The sequence below is a fragment of the Lipophrys pholis genome (assembly GCF_963383615.2).
Source record: "Lipophrys pholis genome assembly, chromosome: 9".
NCBI lineage: Eukaryota > Metazoa > Chordata > Actinopteri > Blenniiformes > Blenniidae > Lipophrys > Lipophrys pholis.
Genome location: NC_137639.1, coordinates 11,451,098 through 11,477,124, shown reverse-complemented (window position 1 = coordinate 11,477,124; position 26,027 = coordinate 11,451,098). Strand labels below are relative to the sequence as shown.

Genomic DNA, 26,027 nt, shown 5'->3' with positions numbered 1-26,027 from the left:
GCATTTCTGAAGAAGCATATTCCATAAACAGCAGCTTCAACACACACGACCTGTGAGGCTACACAAATGCACAAGAGTGAAACGACAAAAAGAAAGGTGAAGTATAAAATGTTTATTAGTCTTCTGTACAAAGGACTATGGCATTACATACAAAAAAAGATCATTTCAAATAAAAATACATTGTTCTGTTTGGTAAGGTCTATAAATATCTTCAGTGGGAAGCATTGTATTTGCATATGTGTCAGCATAGTGTGTTGGCCAGGATTAGTTTCCTCCTGTGAATGCTACAATGCAGGTGAGAGGAGTGATGAACCGGTCAGCCCTTCAACCGTGCACCAGCTGATTCTCCAGAGTCTCCAGCTTCTTTGTCATCGCTTCAAGTGACCATGTTAAGGAAAGCAATAGTGTTGACATCATGTGAAATAATCTTTAAGAGTGTATATGTCAGGTCAAGAAAGATTCAAATGAAGTTCAAATGTTTTGTAAACTGATTAAAGATGACACTTTGTCCTCAGCCTGACTGAGAGTAGTGAGCTGACACTCCCTGTTGTTTATCAGCTCCTGACACTGTTTACTGCTCCTGGAGGAAGTGAGTCTCTTACAGATTACCCCCAATTAAATAAAAAGGCAGGACACTGTTATAAATATAAATGAGAACAGAATGCAATGGATTGCACATCTCACGAACCTCAAAGCCATCAAATTCAAAATGAGCTTATATTTGGACTATTTGGAAAGTCTCCTGATTTGTTTTTTATGTTCTATTGAGGAAATGTGCTGAGGGAGATTACAAATCATTGAGGTGTTTTTTAATTACAACCAACACAGCATCTCAACTTTTATGAAACTGAGATTATATTCTGTTTAACAATACTTGTGAAAGCTTATTATTAAATTCTATTTTCACCTACTTAAAGAACATAGAACTAACGTCATGTATTTCACGTCTGTATAAGTGTTAAATGCATGACAACAATAAGTTCAGTCGTTGTCACTTAATTTTGTTTTGTTTGTAAATAATAGTATTTAACAATGTAATTCCTCCTGAATCTTGACATCATATCCATTAAATGTAGATACAAATCGTTGATGTTGCACATTTATCGACAGGTGTGATGTGAGAACGTTTGAAGTTGATTTATTTTACATCAAACCTTTATGTTAAAAGAAATATGTAAAAAAAACTACCCCTCCAACATTATGGTGGTGTCTCCTTTGCTTCTGGCTTGCAGTGCTCAGACATTTTTTGCTTTTGTAGTTAGAAGATTTATCAACTTTACCAAATTTCCCCATGATATTGACTTTGTAGATGTTACTGACTGCAGGTGAACTCTGAAAAAGCCCGAGGCCCCACACATTGAGCAAAAGTGTACATAGATAAATAAATAAATAAATACTATTAGTGCCTGTAGGCTATTTTGACTTTCCAGTCACGATTTGTGGAAAAAACCTGTTGAAAAGCAACAAAAATAAAGGATATTATTCTGCACCAGGTTCTTCAGCTTCTCAGAGACTTGGTTCTGAAACATTATCATGTTCTCACACTCGCACATGTCATCATTGGATGGTTTGTCTGTGGGGGGGAAAGAACAGATAAGAAGAATAAGTCTTTATGTTCTTGGATCCATTATATTTTCTGCAGATCCTTTCTCTTCTAAACCTTCCCTGCAGGGTTTTATTTTCCTGCTCCAGCCGGCTGTGAATGAGCGTGAAGCATTCATATGGCTGCAGGGATGAAAAGGCTGATCAGTTTTGTGATAAGGTGCACAGCAGACTCTGAGACTATCAGTGCTCATCGTGGCAGCAGGTGGCAGTGATGCGCTGTTATAGCAAAGAAGACGATTTTCACAAAGCTGCTTCATGTTCGGAGCTCCTGGCAGCTCTTGTATGAGGATAATCTGTGTCCACAAAAAGTCTTCGGTGTTCTTGTAAAACCTACCTGTGCATATCCTGGACTTCAGTTTCTTTGTCATTTCTCCCATTTTCTCAAAGTCCTCCGCATAATACAGGTGCTTCTCATCAGGCTCTGACGCTATTTCCCTCAGCTCCTGTTCAATGGCTTTTCCAATTCCCAATGCATATATTGTGATACCTACAAAAAACAAATATGTCAAATATATGAGAGGTTGCGGTACAACAACCATGCAAAGCATGATAATGGCGTACCAGAGTTCTTTGCTTTGTTGGCCCATTCAGAAACATCATCCTGTGACCTTCCATCAGTGAAGACGATGCAGACTCGCTGGGTGTTTGACCTCGCCCCTTCTTTGGCTGAGAAGCTGAGCTGAAACATGTGCCGCAGGGCCGAGCCGGTCATGGACCCTCTCCCCATGTACTGCATCCGGTTCACAGCCCCCTTGATGTCCTGTGCCGTGGTGTATTTCCCCAAGGTGAACTCTGAGCGCACCTTGGTGGAGTACTGAAGCAGGCCCACGTGCGTGCCCGCCTTGGAGATGTCCAGTGAGTCCACGATGCCGTTCACAAACTGCTTGACCTTCTCAAAGTTGACCGGCCCGAGACTCTTGGAGCCATCGATGACAAACACCAGATCCATGACTCCATCGCTGCAGTCTGATTCTAGTAGAAACAAGTAAAAACTGGTGTCAAATATTCTTATTTCAATCTTGAGATTGGCACAGATTGATGTCTGAAGACAGCTGCAGATGTGGGAGAGTAAATGGTGCTAATACACCGACGCTCACAACTGTATTTACTGTCATTGTGACGTGAATCCAAACTTGCTATGAGTTTAATTATGGGAGAAGCAGTGTTTTGCAAGTTACAGCTAATTTGTACTTTATTACAACTATTACTTACTTCAACATAAAGGAAAAAAACAAAGTTAGCAAAAACTTTAAAACTCACTTTGTTGGAAACAGAAGTAGTTGGTTATTTGTATAAACCAGTAATGTGATAATAACAAATATCTATTAAATGTAATAAAGCCAATAATGTAGTAAACTAATTTGTAACCATAAATGAGATTTGCACGGTATTTATCTGCGATGAACAAACATGACAACTGTGTCATCCACTATATATATTATTTGATCAGCCAACTGCACAAAAACTACAGTACAATTGTGTTTTTGAGAAATGCTTATGTATTTGTGTATCATTATTACATAACTATCTGTCATTCTTATATTTTCAAAGGCCTTTTTTTAAGGCCTTAATAATGGAATAAGCAGTAAATAGAATGCTTCATTATTTAACACTTTCAACACTTTCCTTATTAAGTTGTCTTAACTGTGCGCTGATCCACTCATTAAGTTACATCATTCACTTAGAAGTCAAATGGTAGTGTGCAAAAGTTATCTTGGTCCTTTTAAGTTGATCTATCTGCAATAAATCAGTTATTTTCAACTGTAAGGCCTCTGAAATGAATGCACTTATTGGCTATCGTGCTGAATTTAGCATGCCGTCTCTTCTTTTTGAACTCCTGAGAATGAAAACAAGCGGGAAGAAAACAACTTGTATAAATTACTCTTGAGATAAAGTTTAAGTTATCTGTGAACACATCTCAGTCACTGTGGAGGAACGCTCACAGAAATGTCAGTATTTTCGTTAGTAATCAGTTATTTGCATGTTATTAGAAAAAGCAGTGGAATTAACCACATCATTCATGAAACTGGAAATATCACTGATTTGTATCAAGTTGTACTAAAAGGTCATTTAAAAAACTATATTCAATAAAACATCTTTAGACATCATTAATTTGTATTTCAAAAAAATAAATAGTAACAGTCACAGATATCCTCCTGATTAACCGTCTGCAGATCTGAATGTAATATAGTGATAAACACAGGATATCCTGATAATCCATGGCCAGGGAGAATTAGGATTAGCATTGACCTCATGGATGGTTCAAAACTGAAAATTCTAAATTATGTAACATGTAAATACCGGAAACAAGGACAAAAACAATGACAGGAATATTTGAAAACACCCTGATGAAGGATGAGTCCAGCTTTGGTTTCTTTTTCCTTTTATTCAGGCAACATGTCATCAGTGTATGATGTGCTGGCAAAACAAGAAGCCTTCAAAGTAAGCCAGAAAAAAAAAATCTGATTTCATATCTTTTACTATTATTTTTCCCTGGAATGAGCCACTGAATCAGAGTATTTACAACATATGCATTAGTTCGCCAGCTTGTACTCACTCTGACACGTTTTCCCATCGGGCCTGAGAGTGAATCCTTCTCTGCATTTACACACACATGAATCTTCTGTGTTCATGAACTCCTGCTCACAGCCATGTTTCCCATCCGCACAGTGATCGCTCCCTGGAGTAGAGGAATCATCAAATCATGGCTGCATTTCAAAGCGTTTCCCATAAACACACAAAAAGCTGTTCTGCATGTTTTCAGCATTTACGCACATTCATTATGTAATCATCATCGTCCCAGGCGCCTGAGGAACAGCAGTCAAAGTCCTCAGTGAATCAGTTTGAATCAGTTTTAGATTACTTATAATAACTCAATAATATGTGTGTGAGCGCATATATGATACAGACAGCGTGTCTTTGGTGGCTGCGTCATTAGGAACACATGCATTGTCTAAAATCATCTAATTATTTTGGATAAATTTACCAAAATAATAATAATACATATAATACATATTTTTTTGTGAGATTTTAGTTGGTGTTGAGAGCCAGAATAATACAAATGTAGAGAAATCTGAATATAATGAAAATACAGATGAGACAATAAACACATAAGTCCATTTTTAACACCAGTGATCATCTGGAGTAAACTTCAATCCACATTTTTTTGAAGTTATTTTTATGACAGAGCTGCTCTGCTTTATAACTCTGGATTTGAATGGATAATATGAAGCATATAAAACACGACTCAGTCTATAAGGATACTGAGTCGGTTCAAAGTCAAACACCAGTTCATTGGGCTGTTCTCATTATCCAAAAGCAAAAATCATCAACTATAAGCCATCTATCCCTCACTTAAAAAAAAATGTTTTACATGAGCTCATGGGTGTTGTGTTAAGTAATTCAACAATGAAGACGGTGAGAGCGAGTCGGTTCCAGTCAGCCTATTAGAAATGAAAAGGGTAACTATCTAATCTCACACCACAAACCAATTTCAGAAAGCCTGTCAGACATTTACCTACAAATCAAACCAGATCACTGTTATCAGGCTTTACAGAACCCTAAAAAACAAACCACACATTTGAGTCAGGTGGGCTGGAGCAGGAGGCCTTCTGAATTATGAAGGTCAGTGACTGTCTAAAGACAGGAGCCAGAAGCATTGATGAACATGTTACGCTTGTGTCAGAAACTGCTAAACCAGTGAACGGGGAAAAGATACATTGAGGACTTACTTTTACATGTTTTCCCGTCAGGTCTGAGAGCGTAGCCTTGTCTGCATTTACACACACAGGAGTCCTTTGTGTTCATGAACTCCTGCTCACAGCCGTGGCTGCCGTCGGCACAGTGATCAGTTTCTTCAGGAAATACAGGAGGCAGTTTGTCAGTACAGACAGGAAGAAAAACCAAATAGAGTTTTAGAGAGGCTGAAAGTATTTGAAGTGTTATGTTGCATAATATGTTAATAATAATGCAGTTGAAATTTCTATTTATTTTCCATTGGAAATCGAAATTTCTTAAGGGATCACTTTCACATAATTGAGCCTAAAATGTGTTTGTGAATGATTTTCAATGTGTGGTGCGTTTCCATATTCTGGGGTGAAGCAGGGAACTTAAGGAAAGCAAAATAAACCTGAAAATTAACTATAATCATCTCGTCAGCCAGCTTCAACCACTGTATGTGCAGGGCTGGATTTTTCAGAATAGTCTGGACTGAGCAGAGAACAGAGCGACGATGACGATGATTATCGTGGACTCATTCGCTAATGACATTGTGGGGCAGATGTTAAATTAATACTGTCAAGAAAAATAACTCCAATCTTTTGGACCAAAGCTTGAAAACTCCTGAAGTATCACACGGCCTGAAGAAAAGCAAAAGCAGGTACACCCCAGGTCATTGATATGACTTTACTCATCTTTTTACATAACTTGATGTAAATAAGTATAGAACTAAACAATTCACATATCAATGTGATCAGTATTTAAAATGTTGTAAATTCATATATCACTGTTTTGTTGAGTGTAGTGTTAAACAAGTACGTCGACCTAAAATTCATTTGTGAAATTATCTCTTGCTTCCTAAATTGTACACAAGTGTAAAGTTCAGTTTATGTGGACTGGTGGTCTTCCTCATTAGTGGAGTCAGACCCGGAGAAGCTCCTAAGCTTTTAGTAATGTCACAAATGAAGTTCTTAATTCAACACTTAACATCTGAATTTCAGTGAACTGAGAATAAGAACAACAACTGCTTTCAAATCCTGCAGATAAATCTCTCTGCACATAAATTAAAAAAAAAAAAATCAGCCAGAGCAACAAGGCCTATTAGAGTAGAGGTGGACTTTAAATATTTAAACAGAAAAAAAAAAAAAACAGATCTATTAAAAGCAGTGGATTCTTACTTTTACATGTTTTCCCATCAGGTTTGAGAGCGTAGCCTTGTCTGCATTTACACACACAGGAGTCCTCTGTGTTCATGAACTCCTGCTCACAGCCGTGGCTGCCGTCGGCACAGTGATCGATCCCTGCATTGAAAAACAAACAGCAGAGATGTTACTCCTGCCGTACGTTCGGCCGTTGTTTCCTGTACTTTCAGGTTGTTACAGAGATAGAAATTCCCGTACTGCTGCAGGTCTTGCCATCGAGATTGAGGACGAAACCCTTCATACACCTACAGATGTAGGACTCTGGCACGCTGACACAGTCGTGCTCGCAGCCGTGGTTCCCCAGGTCACAGTAATCTATTCCTGAGGACGACATTAAAGAGGAAATACTAACCACGATTTCTTGTATTGTGAGAGAATGTAAACACCCAGCAAAGAGCATGCAAATATTATTTCATACAAGGTGCAGGGCAGTGAACCCCAGACGGCTCAAGCGGTCATCCTTGTTTTTGACAGGATGAAACAATCCTCACATTTCTGCAGCTGCTGGAATGATTGCAAAAGCACACACTTCCTACAGGAAATCTCCCTCACTTAACTTTGGGTTAACGTTCACCAGAGGAGCGTAGGGGGGACGTTTTCCAGCAGTGGGTGGACAGATCTGAGGTGGGAGGGATTCTGGCTTTCATTTGACCTGAAGGTCCATAAAAATTTAAATAAACAATTTGTGCTATGATCTGAATCCACGTTGATCTCTTCGGACGGATCTCATTTCATCTGTTGACGCAACACGTGAAAATAGAGCAAAACATTGTTTTGTAGCTGCAATCTGTACCAGATTACTTGATACATCCAACCTCAAAGATGTGACTGGTGAATGCCCCCACCCACTGAAGACCAGTAAAGGAAATCATAAGCGAGCATATAGATGTGATGTGATGGAAAAGTCAGCAGATTGTCGTTGTCATTACTGTTGCATTTCTTCTTGTCGATGGTGAGTTGATATCCTGGACGGCAGCGACACTCATAGCCATCGGGCAGATTAGCACAGATGTGGTCGCACCCATGATCCACCACTGCACATGTGTCCTCAGCTGCAGACGGGACACATGTAGGAAAAAAAACAAACAACCACAGTTTAAGATAACATGTCCAACTCATGAGAAAAAAGAGGGTTGTAAAGCTTTTGGTTTTTATCTGTGAAACTCCCAGATTACTTCTGAACAAATGTGAAAAAAGAAGACCGTGGTTCCATTGGGGTTAAAACTGAACCAATACAAAAAAAGACATCATTAAACCCTGTGAAGAAAGAGATATTTCACCTTTACACGTCTTGCCATCGGGGTTCAGCGTGAATCCTTTCCTGCACTTACACCTGTATGACGCCGGGCTGCTCACACAGATGTGCTGGCACTGATGATCCACAACCTCACACATCTCTGAACCTGAAGCGCGCGCCAAAGACCATTAAGTTTGAAAAATAAAACACGCATTCTTTCAATAGACACATGGTGGGATGAAAGCAGACGGGATACATCACCTCCACACAGTTTGGACTGGAAGACAGAGATCAGCGTTTCTATCTGGCTGAAGTTCGCCACCAGGTGCACGTGTTCGGAGTGCGGCTCGCTGCCGATGGATTTCAAGGTCTTCATGTCCACCCTGCCCACTCCGATAGCAAAGATCTGGATGCCAGCCTGCCTCGCCTGCGCCGCCACCTCCTCCACCGTGTCCTGAGGTCTCCCGTCCGTCACGATCATAGCAATCCGTGGGATGTGCAGGTCCAGAGGCCGGGCCCCCTTCTCCTCGGTGAATTCCGTCTCCATCGTGTACTGGATGGCCAGACCCGTCATGGTCCCCGTGGCGAGGTGCTCCATGTTCCTCACCGCCTGCACCACCTCAGTCTTGGTGGTGTAGGTGTCGAGGGAGAACTCCGGCTGGATCTCGCTGCCGTACTGGAGCAGGCCGACTCGTGTGGCACCGCTGCCCACCTCAAGGAACTGGAGCAGGTTGATGATGAAGGTCTTGACCTTCTCATAGTCGTTGGGGCGGATGCTTCTGGAACTGTCGATGACAAAGACAAAGTCCAGCGGGATGGCTTTACAGGGAATCTCTGTAATGAAGACACGGTAGAAGTATAGTGATTAGTTTTGATGGAAACTGGCAGAAGAGTCTTCTATCAGACGGAATCACTCACCCGCTGCATTGTTCTGGACTCTTGTCTCAGTTTGCCTGCTGGCGGTGATGGGTGAGGGACGGCGTCTGTCCAGCCGCACTGCATCGCAGCACAACAGGCAGAAAAAGCCGAAGGCCAGGGACCTCATTCTGATTAGAGGTGACAGCTGCAGCAGAGACACAAAAACAAGTGATGAAACAGTAGAAACACTCGCAGTGCGAGCGAAGCACAAACCACGGCAGAATGGAAGTGTGCACCAATCAGCCAAGATGTCTTCTTATCAAACTAATCTATATCTCTTAAAGCTCCGACTCAACATGGAGTACGGCGGTGTCACGCACCAACACATTTGTATCAGATTCTTTAAGTCCTAAAGTTTTCCTGCTCATCATTTAGGAACCAAGTCCACATCCTGAACTCTTCATCACAAGTCTCAAACCAGAGCTTAAACACCTTCTTTTTTTTTTCAGCACAGTGTCTGCTAAAGAGCCTGCTGCTTCCATGGAATATAACTCATGCTGATGGTCCACAACTATTTTTCAATTAACATCCACATTAGTCCTGCCATCAACACAGTTCAGAAGGTGAACCATGCTGCTATGTTTTCCTCCGGTTGCTCATCTCGCCACATGATTCATCACACTGGGAGAAATTATTCTATGAACCTGGTTGAGCTCTGACATTTATGAATTTGTCGTGATCTGTTTTTTTTCCTCAGACTAACGCAGCACAAAGGATTTATACCGGTCGTTATCAAGAACACCTACGAGAGCTGTCACTTAAAACATCAAGTTATTTATATCTAAATTCATGAACAAAATTACAACATATTAATCATTTTACATGCAGCAAGATAATTGTTTGGGACTACGTTGTGAAGGTTAAGCTGATATTGAATATAGTATAAGGTGAAAATCGGATAATTGTAAGACGATTTAAGACGATTCCAACTGATTGGAAAAAGCAGTCGTCCAGTCCATCACAGGTTGACTAGGGAGACACTCAAATGCACACACAATCACAGTTAGACTAAGAGGCAAATTAGAGTTAATAAAGAACCTTAACAGCATGTTCATGGACTGAAGAAGGAAACTCTTAAAAAAAAAAAAATTTTAAAAAAAAATAAACACACGAACAGGGAGAATATCAAACTCCACACAGAAAGAGAAATTAATCAAACCAGTAATTTTATTGTATTTGAAGTCATTGGAACGTAGAAGTAAATTAAAGCGCGTGACACATTGTAAAGTCGTTCCTTCCTGGTGGTCCGGTACCTCTGCGGGACTGTCCAGTCCTGGATGCATCAAATGCAGAGTATGTTTAACACGTGGTTCGTTGTTTTTAACCATTGTATATTTTATTTTAAAATTATACGGGTCTCTTAAAATATGAGGTCAGGCTGACAGTTATCAAAACATTTCTGTCTATGATCTAGACTTGGAAGAACTCTTAGCAGCTTAGAAAAATGACTGAAATATAATACAGATAAAGTGCACCCAATACCACACGAGTACTGACCCCACGAATCAGGACAAAAACAAGGTGGTGTCTCCACAGTGCCCTCAAGTCTGGATGGTACTTTTGCAAACCACAGCTCTGAGTCTCTCCATGCAGTACACCAAAAGAGCTTTTCATTGATGACTTCTCACTGAAGTCTTTTGGGTAGTTTTTTTTTTTCTTTCTATCTATTATTTTTGTTTTCAATCTTTATAACTGATATACAACCAGGCAAGCATTCGGGACTAAAGTAACTTGTGTCACTGGGTCAGAAGAGACATTCTGCCTTAAAATTAATGATGGTTGGAGATATGAATAGGAAGAACTTTCACCTTCTGCATGTTTGACCTGCAAAGCTTCAGATTTCACATTTTAGTGACGATAGGTCTAAATCACTCTCACACAGCCATGAGGAGGAGCGCCGTTTGAACAGCTCAATCTGCTGATAAATGTTGATATACAACAAATTATTGAGGCACTTGAGGGTTCGGTTTTCTCCTCTGCCTTGGTATGAAGTGGACCAACTGTTTGTGCCTGGGCTTTCGGATGTTTGGCTTCATAGGTGGCTTCATGTGATTTAGGAGAGGCTGAAAAGCACCGCAGACTGTTTCCCCTCTCCGGTCCCCAGGGGAGCCGTCTGTAGCCTGTCATGTTCGGGGCTGTCTGGGCGTCTGATCTGTGATCAGAGTGGAAACGATCAACACAACCCTCATCAGGAGGCAGAACGAGGAGGCGATCGCCATATAGAACAAGTTTCATTATGGAATCAATGACTGGGTGGGTGGGATTGACCAGAGCGACGACACTGAGCTGGTATGTTCACAGCTCAGGCAGATGAGCAGTCCCACGCAGATCTGTATATGGTCGCTGCTGACCTGAGACCTGCAGGGTCACATATTCATGTAGCATCACACATGGAGCTGTCGGCCTCTGAACTCGCCATCACTCATCTGTTTGATGTCTCTGTGCCGCGGACCTGACAGTGTTTTCTTCATCAGTCATCCATCAGGCTGACACATGAACGGAGATCCACTTTGCATTCCGGTAGTCTGAAATATTCTAATTTACCAAAACGTCTTCATCTATGAAAGTTATATCATTAAAAAAAATTAAAATAAAATAAATAACAGATCATGTATATTTTTTATTCCAATTTCACCTACTTTTTATTTGCACTCTTTATGGAATCGCATTTGTGGCTATACTTGTATTTTTTTCCACGACAGGGAAATTCCTCTGACAGTCCTTTTGAGTTATTGCCAAAGTTTTTGTGTTTACTATGAAACACAAATACAGCATGTACTGAACGGGCTTTATGAGACTTGATGTCTGCTTTGCACATCGCCTCTCTTTGATGGCTTTTCACGATGCACGTGCAAGAACCTCAGGCGTCTCGTCAGTGGGATCCCAAGTACAAACCAAACAGGTGACTGATGGTGATTCTTCCACTTACATTGATTTTTAAAGGCTTCAAGAATATTAGGTTTCTAGAAACTGAGCAAAATGTACAAAAAGCCTGCTGGGAGCAATAAAGAACTGATATTAATACTAAATCTTACTCACCGTGTTGTTAGAATTGTGAACTTTCACCGATGAAGAAATCCCAGAAGTTGGTTGAGATGGGAGCTCTGAGAGAAAGTAATCAGAGTAGCAGCTCCAGGCTGTAAACATACATATATATCCTGACTGTGTCTGTGCATCTGTGCAGGCTGCTGCTCTGCTCAGCCCCTTCCCTGCATCCACTCTGTTTCTGTTTACTCCCCCTCTAACTCCAACTTTGGAGACGCCTCTTGTTCACCTCGGTCTGCTAAAACAATACGTACGTGTTTCATTCACATTCAGCTGTCTTCACTCACTTTCATTCCAGATGAGTGGAACCAAAGCCCCTGAACTGATCTGGTGAAAGCCCTTTAGAAGTTTCCCATTTCAATTAAAGTTGAATGGGGAAAGACTATAAATGCTCCACTTTGCTCATATATTAAATGTGTACATATTGAAGGACCAACTCATTTTATCTACATAACATGAGAGGTTTTATTTTACAACTGTCTCGTGGCTCATCACTTTTTTTTTTTTTTTTACAAGTAGTGTTTGGGTTAACAGCAGTTTATGGAAAAGTCTGGTGAGAAGAGAAGCCTATGGAGCTCAATCCAGGTCAAAAGGTTTGTTCATTTGAAAAGAAAATGTGATTGAAAAAACATATTTTGAAATCTGAATGTTCAAGGTTTGAGCTTCAATTAAAAAAAAAAAACTAAAAACACTGTATTCATAATAAAAGTAAGTGTATGAAAAGCTTTTTCATCTTACGTATAATTTTGGTTCAGCTCTGGAATTATTTTGATAAAATCCTTTATTTAAATTTTTCACTCTTAAATATATTTTTTCAAATGTAGGTGTTATTTTTTCAGTTGCAGGTTTAATGTTTTCAGATTAGGATCTTATTCTTTTTCACATTCAAATCCTGTTTTCAAGTTTCTAACTTTTTTTTCACTTTCAGATCGTATTATTTCAGATTCAAACTTTTGGCCCTGTTCTGGCGTGGGGGCGTGGCTTCCATTTAGAGGGGCGTGGCTTCCACTGAGAGGGACGTGGGATTGTGAGTGACAGGGTTGCAGATTGCGTCGCCTTCGGGAACAGTAGGTACTTTGAAATACGTAACTCAATACTCTCTAGACATTGTATTCACCCGATAGCTGTAAATAAAGTTATGCTGAGGAGACAAATCACTTTTACAGGCTAGTTTGGACAATTCTTAGCAATTGTCAATATATAAAAAAAAGTTAAATATTACAGATTATTAATTTTAACATCCATACTTAAAGAAACCATGTTTATGAGAAAAAAAAACAACAGAAGCATCTTAAAATATTTTTTCAAAAAAGTTTAAACGGGTCATTATAACCATGACAAAAGGACTTAGAAGAGTGTAACTTATATGTAACAGCTTCAGCATGGGTTAAAAGTAACCTTTTATGAAATACTGTCATGACAATATTTGGCAATGTAATATAAATATGAAATACAAATATCAACCCAAAGGTTTTAGAGTTATTAGCCAAAGAGTTTTATCTAAAACTGTAAAGTGAAAAAAGTATGTTGCTTTATTTTTTAAATCCTGAACCATCTTGTTTTAGTATTACTTGCATACATTTGTACACAGAATTTAAAACTACTAAGAGAAAGTAATCAAACATTAATGAAAAATTATTATGTCCTGCATCCTGATACTGAGTCCATGTACAATGGTCAACATTCAAAATAAAAAGCAGCAGCAGTCATTGAAATCAGATTTTAATAGACAAATAATGTCACATCTTTATTTTCTATACAACAACGTTCCTCAGGTTTGTATTTTGTGTCCTTGGAGGATATTTTGGGGAGCAATCTACATCTGGTGGAGCAGACTGATGTTTACACAGACCAGAGACGCCCTCGTTTAGCCTAATTGAAAAAACAGGGTCCATATTTATTGAGCTCCAGGTTCCTGCGAGCAACTCACTCAAAATGACTTGAAAGAGCAAACTGATGCCAGATCAGAGCTATCAAGGTAGATAAATATCATCTGGGACATTTTCAGTAGAAACACACAAAAGTTTTGATGCTTCAGTCCGACGCTCCTGGCTTGTAGAATACGACGTCATCTGAATTTGAACACGACGGTAAAAGAGGGTGATATGTTCGATATACACTAGGTCGCTCTTGGATCAAGTCAGGATACAGGCAGATGCATTTCTTTGGGAAACTTCCCATCAAGGTGAGACTTCACGTGTGCACCCCATCAAAGAGAAAGTCATGAATGAAGGCAATCCGACCCTGATCGCGAGCAGAGACGAGACAAACAGGAAACACACGGCCGCTTTTGTATGTGCGCGTAAGATAAATATCTCTATCAAAGGTACAGCCCACAAACCACTGTTACAAACACACACAGAGCTTAAAGAAAATTAGGAAAGAAAATAAAATTAGCCATCAAACTTTCTAGTGCTTTCATATGTTACTTCACCCAGAGTCAAATGCATTAAAGTGCACATCATTTCTGGAGTTCTACTGAGAAACAGACAGAAGAGACGGAGGGAAGAGTTACAGGGCAAAACGATCAGCGGGGAAGGATGAGAGGTCACTGTGGTGTGTGTGTGTGTGTGTGTGTGTGTGTGTGTGTGTGTGTGTGTGTGTGTGTGTGTGTGTAGCTACAATATATCGGTGAATATACTGTACACAGGAACACAGGAGAGGCAGTGTGGTGCGTTAATGTTGCTGGGGTCTCAGCGGGGTCTTCAGGCGGTGACGGTGGAGTACGGAGGAGGAGGAGCCTGCTTCGGGGGGACGCTGACGCTGTCGTCATACGGAGGTAACAGCACCTGGAGATCCAGATAGAGGGGGGAGGGGGGGGGGGGCAAGGCTTTGATTAGTCTTGATCTGTCACTTACTTGAAATATTTCTAAATCCATAACACAAAAAGTCCAATATTGTGTTTTATCTGCTGTTTTTATGAACGTGTCCGTGGTTACATTACATAATGACTCTCAGAGTATAAAATCTGCACTTTGGATTAAATTAAATATTTTTAAGCCCAGAAAAAAAAAAAAAAGAGTTTCTCCCAAAGAGGCTGAACTTCAGGATTTCAGATGAATGCCATTATGTAACATTGACATTTTTTTCTGTAGAGGGCAGGTTGCTTTCATATCTAACACTGGAATAACATTGCTTTTATGCTCTACGTGTGATAAACATATGTACACCTCATATGTATCAATCGACAAATATCCAAAGTAATAGGATAGAGTAGATTTCTTTTTAGAGGCGAAAAGAGGCAGTGTTCCAGAAGGTGGACGTTTCACACCTGTTCTAGAAAATCTGCCATTTATTATTGGCTTATATTCTTAACACTGCCCCCGATGGTTACTAGTGGTACTGCAAAGCGAGCTGACAAACAGAAGGTGTTTCTAAAGTCGGATATAAATGAGCCTAAACAGATTAACCAGACCTCCACCGGCGTCAACCATCAACTGGAAAACTGGATATGATTGACGTACGATAGTACGACGGTTCTCAAAGGGTGGAGCAGCGATTCCCTGTGATGCACGAAAAAGCTTCAACGTGGGGCAACAGCAGGAAGAATCGGGGGTTCAGGGATTTTCATTTTCCCTGCATGATGATTTTCCTTTCTTGAAAATATTGAAGATAAATTGGTACAAAAATAAACAACTGAAAATGAGAACTATTCTACAAAATCACACATTGTTATGACTGATGTGATGTTAGTGTAATGGAAACTCGTATTATTATTATTGAATTATTATTAAATGAAGCTTCAGTCTAAAAAAGAAGATATGTTACAACAGTGGCAGATTGTTTCAGACATGAATCATGACCTGTTACATGTTGTCATCATCTTTGTTGAATGATCTGTACATTCAGTTTTAAAACTTCACTACACAGCCGCATGATTGGATTTTAAGATGTGCTGCATTTAGCAATAGACCAAATTGTTAAGAGTGTACAATAATCTGTAGATCTGCTCCAGAATGTTATGTGTGATGATGACATTTGTTAGATTGGATCCAATTATAGTGAATTATGTTACACCTTCTTTGTCAGCACAGTCCTTCTAAAACCTGATGCAAACCAACTAAATGGAGAGGGACCGTTTCAAAACCCACACCGGTGTAGTTCAACTCAAATCTGAAGACAGCGCCGACCACAACATGTCAATAAATCGCACACAGGATGAGACAGGAGTCTGAGCCTCCGGCTTCCTGCAGCAGGTCTTTGGTGATGGTGAGTGCAATGGAGGAATTTCTGTTGCTCCGTTGACCCTTTTTCTACTCTGTAGGAGCTGCCTGTGTGTTCTCAGCTGCTAAAAATCCTACCACAATAATACTACATGATGAAAGCATGATGAACATTTTGCACATTAATGTGTGTTTGCACAATGCTGGGCATGTAGTATTATTGCGGTAGGAGTTTTAGCAGCTGAGAACACATACAAAGTAGAAAAGGGTCAACGGCGCAGCAGAAATTCCGACAAAGTAGTCAGATTTGGGATTTGTTTCATTCATAAGGCTGTCAAATGTGGATGTATTTTAAAAGACGAGATGCGACTGTGCAGAAAAGCACTGATAATGAATAAAAGACACAGTAGTTTGTGGTATGAAAACAAAACCAATTTCAGTCTTAGAGGTGCAGAGAGCAGATCCTTCACCTTCTCCTGGTTAACCCTCATTTTGGTTAATGACTGGTTGCAATGCCGAAGGCACAGTCTGGAGCTCTGCTTGGTCTTGTTTCTTGCTTTATACTCAAAAAAGCTGTGAAAAATCCATTCGTAGTTTTCTTTAGTCAAATGTCTGGCTCTGAGCTTTGTGCAGGCTTTCTTGTCATGGGAAAAGTCCGCGTGTCGGCAGAACGAAGGTGAGTCAACACTCAGCCTGGATCTGCTTTTAACAACACGTCAAACGGTGATGACGCTCCTTCAACGGTTGGATTGATTTCATATACAACAACACCACATGTCTGACCTGTGTGCCATGATTGAAACAATGAGCCACTGAGACGCTCTGGGCAGTCCTGTAAATAGCTCTGATCCTCTTTCAAGAAAACCCTCCTTCTGTCTGAGTGCCGACTGGAAAACCCTCTGTGGATGATTGCCTCCACAGTGCCGGTCATTTGGCTCTGACTGACTGAAGTCAACAACTTAAAAATCAAACGTAACAAAGTATTTTTAGTACAAAACCTCTGTAACGTTCTCTTTTGTTGTGCACGCTGGTAATAAATCAGAGTTGAGGCTTAAAACATTTTCAAGCTTCGTCTACAAATGATTGTGAAGAGTTGACAGGACAAATTCATGGGTGTGGGGCGAAGTGTACACGGTGTATATGAAGGGCCGGAGCTTTCATCGCTTATGTACATTTTATTCTAGAAGTTTGATTTACTGCTCCTTCAATGCCAAGTAAAGCACCTGATTGTGTAGGTGTGAATATTTGTCCTGCCTGTTCAGCTCATGTGGAAAACATCAGTGTAACTACAGCAAAGACCTGCCAGCGGTTTGTTGAGCTCTAATAGATTAAAATGTGGTCGACGTTCATTGAAATAACATACATGCAGAGGTGAGACTGACAGAGAAATAAAAGGCGTTAGGCTGCTGTTTTTCTCTGTGGTGTCAGAGAGCTGCTCCTCTCTTTACAGCTCAGGTGTTTTACACATCAGGAGGACTGTGTCCTCTTCGTAAAAGCCCCCCCCCTCCCTCCCCGCCCAAAAAAAAAGAAAAATCACATAAAACCATGCGAGTGTGTGAAGCTGCCGACCCGTGTTTCAAATTGTGTGGAATGTTACACTCGGAGGAGTTTTGAAATATAGACTGAGAGGAGAGATTCATCACTATACCTGTAAAAGCCAACGTACTAAAAAGGTGAAATATCAGATGGCGCGCATTCTGTGAAAACTGGCTATTACGGTTTTATGTAGCCTCATTTTTTCATTCTCCTTTCTGTCAAAGCAGAAGTGGCTTTAATAGGTGTGTGGGCAGCAGGTAACAGAGCCGGGCAACACGACACCAGCAGGAGGCCCACTGACACCCAGACAGAGCCCACTCGTTCTACTAGAGCCGAGCCGCCGCCGCCGCCGTCTTTCTAATGTCCTGGCCAGCACGGAGCCCCGTCTTCCTGCTCAGCACTGTTCACTCATCCATGCTACTGTAAAGCTCGCCGCTACGACAGACCGCTTCGTGCTCCCCTCCTCCTCTCGACATGACGACTTTACAGCTGCCAGATGGGCCCCGGGCAGAGGAAACCTACTCAGACCGTAAAACGTGAAGAGTGGTCTGGATTAAGCGAGGACATCCTTCTTCCAAAAGTTTGGTTGTTTTTGGACACGGAAGAGAGAAGCAAATCAGGATGGGATATTGTTTTGAGCTGGATGACGACGACGGCATGATATAGCACGGCTTGATGGATTCTGAATGTGGAAACAGTAGACGTGAAAAGAACTTGGAGTATTGCACACATGCTCAGGATTACGGCTGATTCTTATTGTTTCACAAATTTCATTAACATCTGCAGAAATGTAAATCATGCGCTTGTCAAATGTTTGAGAAATCTTTCTCTGACGGCGAACGCTCACTCAAGTGTTTGTGCAGCTGTACGCCGCACATAAGGAATGTTTAAATTAGCTGTGCGAGCTCTCAGGTGGCCGCTTACACCACCTCATTGGAAAGTGTGAATACCATTCATTAATGTGGCCGGACAGAAAAAGATGCAGTCATCTAGAAAGATTCTTTTCTTTCTTCTACTGCTTGAAAATATTGTTAAGTCATTTTCAGCTAAAAAAAAAAGTTCCCCAGCAAACACCATTTTCTTTAAAAAAATATATATGTTCAGGTTGTTTTAAAAAAAAAACTAGGATCTATTAAAGTGACACATAAATCATCAGTGTGACGTAAACTCTAGTTATTCGGAGGGACTTACGGTCGTATCGTTGGTTGTGACGTAGAGGAGGATTTCAGAAGCTCCACGGCTACACACGTATCTGTAGCAGTTCCACACACACGCTATCAGGTACGCCTGATGTCCCGCAGAAAGAGAGAAAAACAAGTTAGAGGCCCGGACTGAATAAACATCTGTAAAATAAAAGACAAGTCAGTTATGTAAGTAACCTATAGCTGCGCGATGTTAGTTACTCATCCGATGAGTGATGATGTTGGTGAGTATTAAGACTGAGGTAAACAATGCTGATGTCGTCGTGTTTCAAATAATAGTGCTTTCTTTTTGTTTCTGACCAGTTTTAACCAGATTACGTTTATGCTTGAGGCTTCTAACCTGAGTCAATGCTCAGATAATGAAATTAAACACGATCCATTTCCCAATACAATCGACGCGGTGGCGCTGGATGTGATTGGACAGATATAGTGACATGCACAGCGTGAATGCACAGTGTATTGAAACAGATCGTACGAGCAGTCTTTTGCCATATGTATATTGCTAATGTGGATATCAAGATGACCCTATCTCAAACTCTAAATTTATACAAATGGCTTTGAAAAGATGAAATACAGTTATGAGAATAACAGAATAACATTTCATACATTCAAATCCATTTTAAGAGCAGCTGCACCAATTGTCATTCCTCATTTAAGTTGCAAGATTCCACTAAAATCCACAGGAAATGACATCAGTCATCGGTTTGACAACAAATAATAACAAAGACGTAAACAGTGCAAAACATTTGTACTAATGTACTCAATTCTAAGACTTTCGTTACTTCTAACTTCTACATAGTTTGTTGTAATGTCAAGAGCAAACGTTCAATTCATTTCATCAATATGAAATACCTATAAACACAAAAACACATTTCTCATGCAAACGGGAAAGTATATGACTGTTACATCATGATTAATACCTGATAATATAAACCTCTGGCAACAAAAAATACAGATCAGGATTTAATAGTGATCCAATACGATGTCACTTGTTGACAACAATGTGAGTATTTGGAATCGGTAACTACTTTGGGGTGTTGGCATTATGCTGATTATTGGATTCAGGAAACCATTTTGACGGCGGCACATTCAGCTTTAAACACTCCACGCGCCTAATTTGTTCCAGTTTGAAACTGTCAGGGTTTTTCAGCACGACAGCAATTTCAGGAAAACTCGCTTTTTGCTCATTTTGATGCAAATTGATGTATCAAGGTGTTCTAAAATATAAGTGGGTCATTTTGTCCCCCGAGAGGCCGTGGTGCGAGCGTACTTTCTGCACACAGGCACACACAGATGGCATCGTGCTAATTCAAACAGCGTCCCTCGCAGTGCATTTAAAAACCGTAATATCGTCATTCACAGAAACCGTCCTGTTGAATTCAAAATTATGTGCAGGTTCTGTCTGACAGTTGTACATCTTTTATAGTAGGAAGAAAAAAACAACTAGTTCCTGTTGTTCCCTGTCATCCAGAAATCATCTGGCTCTCAGCAGGCAGCTTGCTACTGGAGCTCCTCGGCCAAACACAATACCATCTGCTACATCCATCGGCTCGCGGGAACCGAAGCCCGGCTGAGCTCTCCAGCTCCATAATAACCCAATTAAAGGCCACAGTGGTGCTCCGACAGCTTGGTGACTTTAACAGCCTCCACAGGAATATGCAGAAAGTCATTGTGTGCAACAGAAATCCCTCCGCGGTAATGCAAATCCCACTGACAGAGTCATAATCGCGCTGATTCTGCAGAGCACATTATTTCATCAGGTGGCGTGTTTACAAAAGTACAGATCCTGGCTTCTGCCTGGGCTTTCCAGTCTGCACAGATCTTCTTCATGTCAGTTCAAAAACATATTAACAAGGGCTAATATAAGAAGGGGTAGGTTCAGATTATCAGTCTGAACAGTCTTAACTACAAACACGATACGTCATAATTGTGGGTCGTTGAGTTTGTATTTAAATAATTAGGAGGTAAATGTTAATTGTGAGTATTACCTGCAATATGAAGTTAAAGTGTATAAGTTAGATCAAAATGGACTTAAAAAAAGTCATTTAAATAGACAACCTCTTCACTTTCATTGCCCTAAAATAGTGAATACGTTTCAGGTTTTGTACCAACAAACACCATATCAATAATCTTTAAGAGCTTATTCTTTACTTTCTATTCTATTTAGATTTACATTAGTTAGAGAAGCTGAATGCGAACCAGAGTCAAACTCTGGGTCAATTTCTAAAGGTTCACAAGGTCACATTTTAATGATGATGGTGCTGCGAAAACGTAAGACTTTTAGATCAGACAAAACTGTCAGCGCCGGCTAAAATATACACCAGCCGAGGATTACCTTGAAGCCCAGAATACAGCTGATGAAGAGCAGCACGATGAAGACCAAGCACACGTTGCTGAGAGCAGCGACCTCCTCTTTGTAGGGGAAGTTCTCCGGCTGCAGGGGGGAGGCGGGACGACAACAGACGGTTGATGTGAGGCTTCAGGAGCGCGACTCCATTAGACAGCTGAGGACGCACGCTGGAGGTTTCTTACCAGTTGCTGCAGGTAATCCTGTATGGTGTTTGGGTAAACCACGATGCTGACAGCCACCAGCGTGTTGAGAGCAAAGTCAAATATTTGGTAGCAGAAGAATGGAATGATCCATGCAGCTCGCAGCTGAAACAAAAGACGTCGGGACAGAGTTATAGAGGAATACTACATGGTTTTAAATTGACGAACATGAGCGGTGCTGCTGGGACTTCTGATGTTTTCTACAACCGTAAATATAAATGTAGCATTATATATTATTATCTATTTCAATATCAACACGTGAAATGAACATTTAGCAAAAGAGTGACTGAACTGCAATATGTTATGCTTCTATGCTCTGTGCATTAATATTCTTTATGTCAGCCATGAGATGTACTGACAACGGCCCAAACTTCACTTCATTATTTCAATATTACTTCAGACATGGTGACAAAAGCAGACAAATCAGAGAAAAAAAATGACTGAAAATGACATAGTCAACAGTTTGCTCCACTTCTGAAATAAAAGAACAAACTTGATCCAGTTTGAGTCCAATTGTGTCCAATAAAAGTACAAATCATAAAGCAGAAAGATATCAACGTTAAATACAGGAGAGTTTATTCATAGTCAGCCATATGGCAATCGCAATACTGGCCAACATTATCACATATTGCATGCCAAAACTAAAAGTAAATACATATTCTTATTTATAAAGACTAGAGAGGAGCACTGAGTTTACCTTGTATGCGCCATACGTTGCCATCCCACAGATGAGGATCATCAGCAGGGAGATGGCCGAGGCGATGCACATGTCTGGAAGAGAACCAGCAGCACAGTTACAAACACAGTTGTGTTGTGGGGTCACCTTAGTTGAGGCGCTTTCAGTTCCAAATTACATTTCCAAAAATGTTTTCATCGTGGCGTCCCGCTGATCTGGGGAACACAAAATCATGAGCAAAAAAAAAAAAGAAAAAAAAGAAGAGAGATGCAGCATCTGCTCGGTGGTTCGCCTCATGTCAGCCTGACTTCACATCACCTCCACTGAACAGAAAGAATCCTTCTGTTACATAAAGACCAGAAAACCCAAAATACATGTGGCACTACTGGAAAAAAAAAAAGTTACTTTCACTGAGGAGCACTTTTCTGTCCTGCAACCCACTAAAATGTCCCAGTCTAATCTGTTCTGATGGACACCAGTGTTTTGCTGCAGTGATTCACTGGATGAGACTCATTTTGGTTTTTAAAGGTAATTTGTTGCTTTACTTAAAGAGAAGAAGGAGAATTAAGGTTAAAAGTTGGATTCACTTGCTGTAGCTTTGACCGTGTTTGAGAAAAGCAGTGACCACAAGAGGCAAAGATACTGGTGTCAAATTACAAAAACTGCTTTGAAGGAAATATTAATACAACTGCTCTTTTAAGTCCAACATTCACTTGTTACAGCGGTGATATTGAACTTTTACTAACTAATGGGGAGAAACTGAATAGGTGAGCGAACGCACAGCGGTTTTTAAGAGCTTGTGCACATAAAATTTAGGTCTTGATACAAGTTAATTAAAGCTCCAGTTTCACAATGAATACTAGAAATGTGAGATTACAATCAATGTCATCACATTTGGCCTGCACATAATTATAAATACAGTAACATATATAGTCAACTGTATATACCTACTGAAATACATGAGAAAAAAGAAGAGTGTCTATAAGCCTGAAACAATACATAATATAATAGAAGACTTCTTGTTGTACTGTGTGCATTACTTTGATCATTTCTAACACATATTTATTGCATATCTGCCTTTGGATTGTATTTAAGTCTTGTAATTTTGTAAAAATCTTGTATATTTATTATTGAGTGAAACAACTAAATAATAACTCAATAATAAATAACTCTACCCCCATGTTTGTCAAACCTGAAATTAAAATCCCTTAACGAAGTAACTAAGTAAACCACATCACATGCTCCAGTTCCTGTGAATGTGTTATAGTATTAGTGGCAGTAGTAGCAGCCGGTGGTACCTGCACAGATCACAGGACACACTAATCCTCTAGAAGTAGAACAATGCGGCCGTTCCCACTCAGAGACTACCAGCACTGTGTGCTCTGTGTACTGTGGGCCACCTGCAGGCGGACTGTTCCAGCACACGCCGGTGGGTTAAGAAGGCTTTTTAAAATGCTCTGCACAGATGGACACCGGTCTGTGGCTTTGGCTGTTTGATTTATTGCGACTGTCGTCTAGACTAACGTGTGAGGTCCCTTTAACAGCACAATGAATCTTCCTGTAAAGCGGGTGACAACCTGGTCGCAGAGCCAGGCCAGAGTTTGAGTCATCCGTCACAGCTTGCAGGTAGAGCACAGACATCTCAGAGCACTGTGGCTTTTTTCTCCAGGATGCCAACAAGCTGGGAAAGATGTAGTTCCATGCAGGTGGACACAGAGATCTCATGGAGCGACTATCCCTAAGTCAGTGTGGTTCTTTTCACTGTGAGGCTACTTATAGGGGCATTTACTGTGAAGCAGAGGCTGTTTGGACTACTTACTGGCATCATCCATGACATCCAGGTCATTAGCCAACTCAGCGCTGGTCAGGTGGTACTGCTCAGGATCACTGAGCGCTGTGAGCAGGATGAGCAACACCACGGCATTGATGAGCTTAGGGACAGAGGACATATGGACAGATAAAGGCAAAAATATGGGCACACAGGCGGGCGGCAACACAGACAGGTGGAAACCTTCGGAATCTAAACTCTTTAAGTCTGACGTATGAGCGCTCCAACACAAACCTGCAGTCATACACTTTGTTGAGTGTTCACAGTGACAGGTAAACCCTACGCTGGAGATAGTGTGGCTATGTGATCACCGGTCCAAGCTCTGTGCTCGTTCTTTGTTTAGGTCTGGCTGCTGCAGCTCATTATGCAGATGACTCATACATCCCAATTGATCGGGTGAATGTAATGGAAAATTCTCCACAGTCAATGGGCAGCCTGACACAAAAACCAGCTACCTGAAGAGGCCCGCTGCTAATTTATTCATCAGGAGCAGGGGAGAGGATTTTTCCACATGTGGGGTCTGGTTTTCTGGCAACACTTTCCAACACCTTCAGCCTGGCTTGTGCAATCAACTGGTGATTCATCTACAGTTTATAGTGGATGTGCACGATATTAGATACGTGATAATGACGTTGTTGAATGTGTTGGCATGCAGAGTGATGACTGCACAGTGCATGGAAACATATCATTTGTGGCAGTTCAATCAGTGTGATATGTATATTATTGCAAATGCTAATACCATGGTGATGATAAATTAAACTGTACAATCCTCATCTATACCACACATTGATTTAATGGCACAAGAGGGGGAACAGAACATTTAATGATCGAATTGAAGGATATTTCTTTTAAAAACATCATAAAGGAGACGTAAGTAACTGGCAACCCTTCAGACAGTTACAAAAAATGAATAGATTATTAGTTTTGAAATGTAAATACAGTATATTAGCAATTTGAAATGTAAATATTTCATAAAACTTGTCACCATCATTTTGACATGTCGTTGTGGTCGAGGTGCAAGGTCACAATTTGGCCCACTGAGAGTGAACATCAAATGTTTGTGGTTCTCACAATGACTGAATTTGATCAAGACTCACTGTCAGTTTTACTTTATAAGAAAAAATAGCATTTAAAAGATTATAATATGTATGTATAAAAAAACAAACACCCAGAAAGATGACATTGCAAAGTGTAAAAATATTAAATGAAAACTGAACTTTGTTGCCGTTTTAGTTCATATCACTGTGTTTTGCACCAGGATACATCATGTGAACTGGAATAATCTAGAAATGTCATTTATTTTTCGTTCAAGATTTTTTTTTTTAAATACATATAATTTTTCCAGGTATTGTATAAAGATATTTAATTACATTTCCATGTAGTGATATTTCTAAAACAATAATCATAGATTATTATCTTTTCACTGGTTTGGTCCACTTTAGATCACATTGGGCATTCAAGTAAACTGTGAATCACTTATTTAACACTGATATTAAGATATTGAAATCCTGATATTTGAAGTGAGAATTGTTGCTGGCTCGGAGGTAAACAAAGTGCGTCTCTGCCGCGGTGGCTGAGTGACGGAGAGGCGGCGCTCACCATGTACCAGACCCCCAGGATGATGGTCCCCGTGCGGACGTGACAGCACAGGCAGCAGCTGGTGGAGTACCAGCGGTCCCAGGGGGAAACCATCGTCTTGTCCGCCAGCATCCCGAGACGTGGTTGCGTGGGTGTTGCGGGAAAAGAACGCCGAGGAAAGCCTCCTCTCTCCTCTCCGCTCCGCTTCACAAACGTCCGCCGAGCGTCGGTCTTCAACGCGGAATGACCGCGGAGATAATGATCATTAAACGCTGTGTCGTAGCGCGACTTCCGGTTTCACAATAAAGAAACTCCATGAAGAGTTACTTAAATATTCTGCAATAAATGCAAAGTGATAATTAGAAAGTGGTGTGGTTTTGTGCATATTTTAAAACTCCACGCAGTGGAGTTTTAAAATAATCACAAAACCTCACTTCTTTTTGTAGCGTTTTACATTCACGTTGAAAACAAACCTTTGTGTTTCCGGTTACACTTCCTCTAACTTGACTGGCCCTCCGAAAGACGCATGTACTGAGCCTGCAGATGATAAACACTGAGCATGTGAGGATCAAATCCCATGATGTAACCTGGTATTTCTAGAAACTTGTAGGACGCAGCTTAAATCAAATACTTTAATCTCCTAATGACATGGTTTGTCTGCAACATGGAATTTCGGTTAGAGAGAAAGAGATGGAGTGAGAGAGAGAGCGTAGTGTGGCATTTCAAGTTTATGTAGTCCATATCTTTGAGCAAATACAATGATGGTTTTC

The 26,027-nt window shown here is 40.6% G+C and overlaps 2 protein-coding genes across 2 annotated transcripts; both read right to left on the bottom strand.

Annotated features, from left to right (window-relative positions):
* Nucleotides 1-92: 92 nt before the first annotated feature.
* LOC308114958 (matrilin-2-like) lies at nt 93-11,870 on the bottom strand. Its single transcript, XM_080472229.1, has 13 exons — nt 11,719-11,870; nt 8,680-8,824; nt 8,023-8,595; nt 7,805-7,927; nt 7,454-7,576; nt 6,723-6,845; nt 6,501-6,623; nt 5,337-5,459; nt 4,163-4,285; nt 2,167-2,577; nt 1,940-2,092; nt 1,481-1,573; nt 93-380 (listed from the first exon to the last, which is right to left on the bottom strand). Exons 1-13 carry the CDS (start codon nt 11,824-11,826, stop codon nt 325-327), a joined length of 2,277 nt encoding a protein of 758 aa, XP_080328355.1. The 5' UTR covers nt 11,827-11,870; the 3' UTR covers nt 93-324.
* Nucleotides 11,871-13,029: 1,159 nt separating this feature from the next.
* LOC308114095 (lysosomal-associated transmembrane protein 4B-like) lies at nt 13,030-25,781 on the bottom strand. Its single transcript, XM_080470742.1, has 7 exons — nt 25,279-25,781; nt 23,671-23,782; nt 21,873-21,946; nt 21,158-21,280; nt 20,961-21,059; nt 18,615-18,710; nt 13,030-14,513 (listed from the first exon to the last, which is right to left on the bottom strand). Exons 1-7 carry the CDS (start codon nt 25,387-25,389, stop codon nt 14,430-14,432), a joined length of 699 nt encoding a protein of 232 aa, XP_080326868.1. The 5' UTR covers nt 25,390-25,781; the 3' UTR covers nt 13,030-14,429.
* Nucleotides 25,782-26,027: the final 246 nt, after the last annotated feature.

What these genes read in the sequence shown, in the direction of transcription:
- LOC308114958 (XM_080472229.1), bottom strand. Translation starts at nt 11,826, where the DNA reads ATGTTTACAGCCTGGAGCTGCTACTCTGATTACTTTCTCTCAGAGCTC. An exon ending in CGATGGCAAGACGTGTAAAG is followed by an intron (nt 7,577 to 7,804) that starts GTGAAATATCTC and finishes TCCCGTCTGCAG; the next exon opens with CTGAGGACACATGTGCAGTG. An exon ending in GAAGAACCTGGTGCAGAATA is followed by an intron (nt 381 to 1,480) that starts ATATCCTTTATT and finishes TAACATGGTCAC; the next exon opens with TTGAAGCGATGACAAAGAAG.
- LOC308114095 (XM_080470742.1), bottom strand. Translation starts at nt 25,389, where the DNA reads ATGCTGGCGGACAAGACGATGGTTTCCCCCTGGGACCGCTGGTACTCC. An exon ending in TCCTGGGGGTCTGGTACATG is followed by an intron (nt 23,783 to 25,278) that starts GTGAGCGCCGCC and finishes TCTGTCCCTAAG; the next exon opens with CTCATCAATGCCGTGGTGTT. An exon ending in GCTGTATTCTGGGCTTCAAG is followed by an intron (nt 18,711 to 20,960) that starts GTAATCCTCGGC and finishes GCGGGACATCAG; the next exon opens with GCGTACCTGATAGCGTGTGT.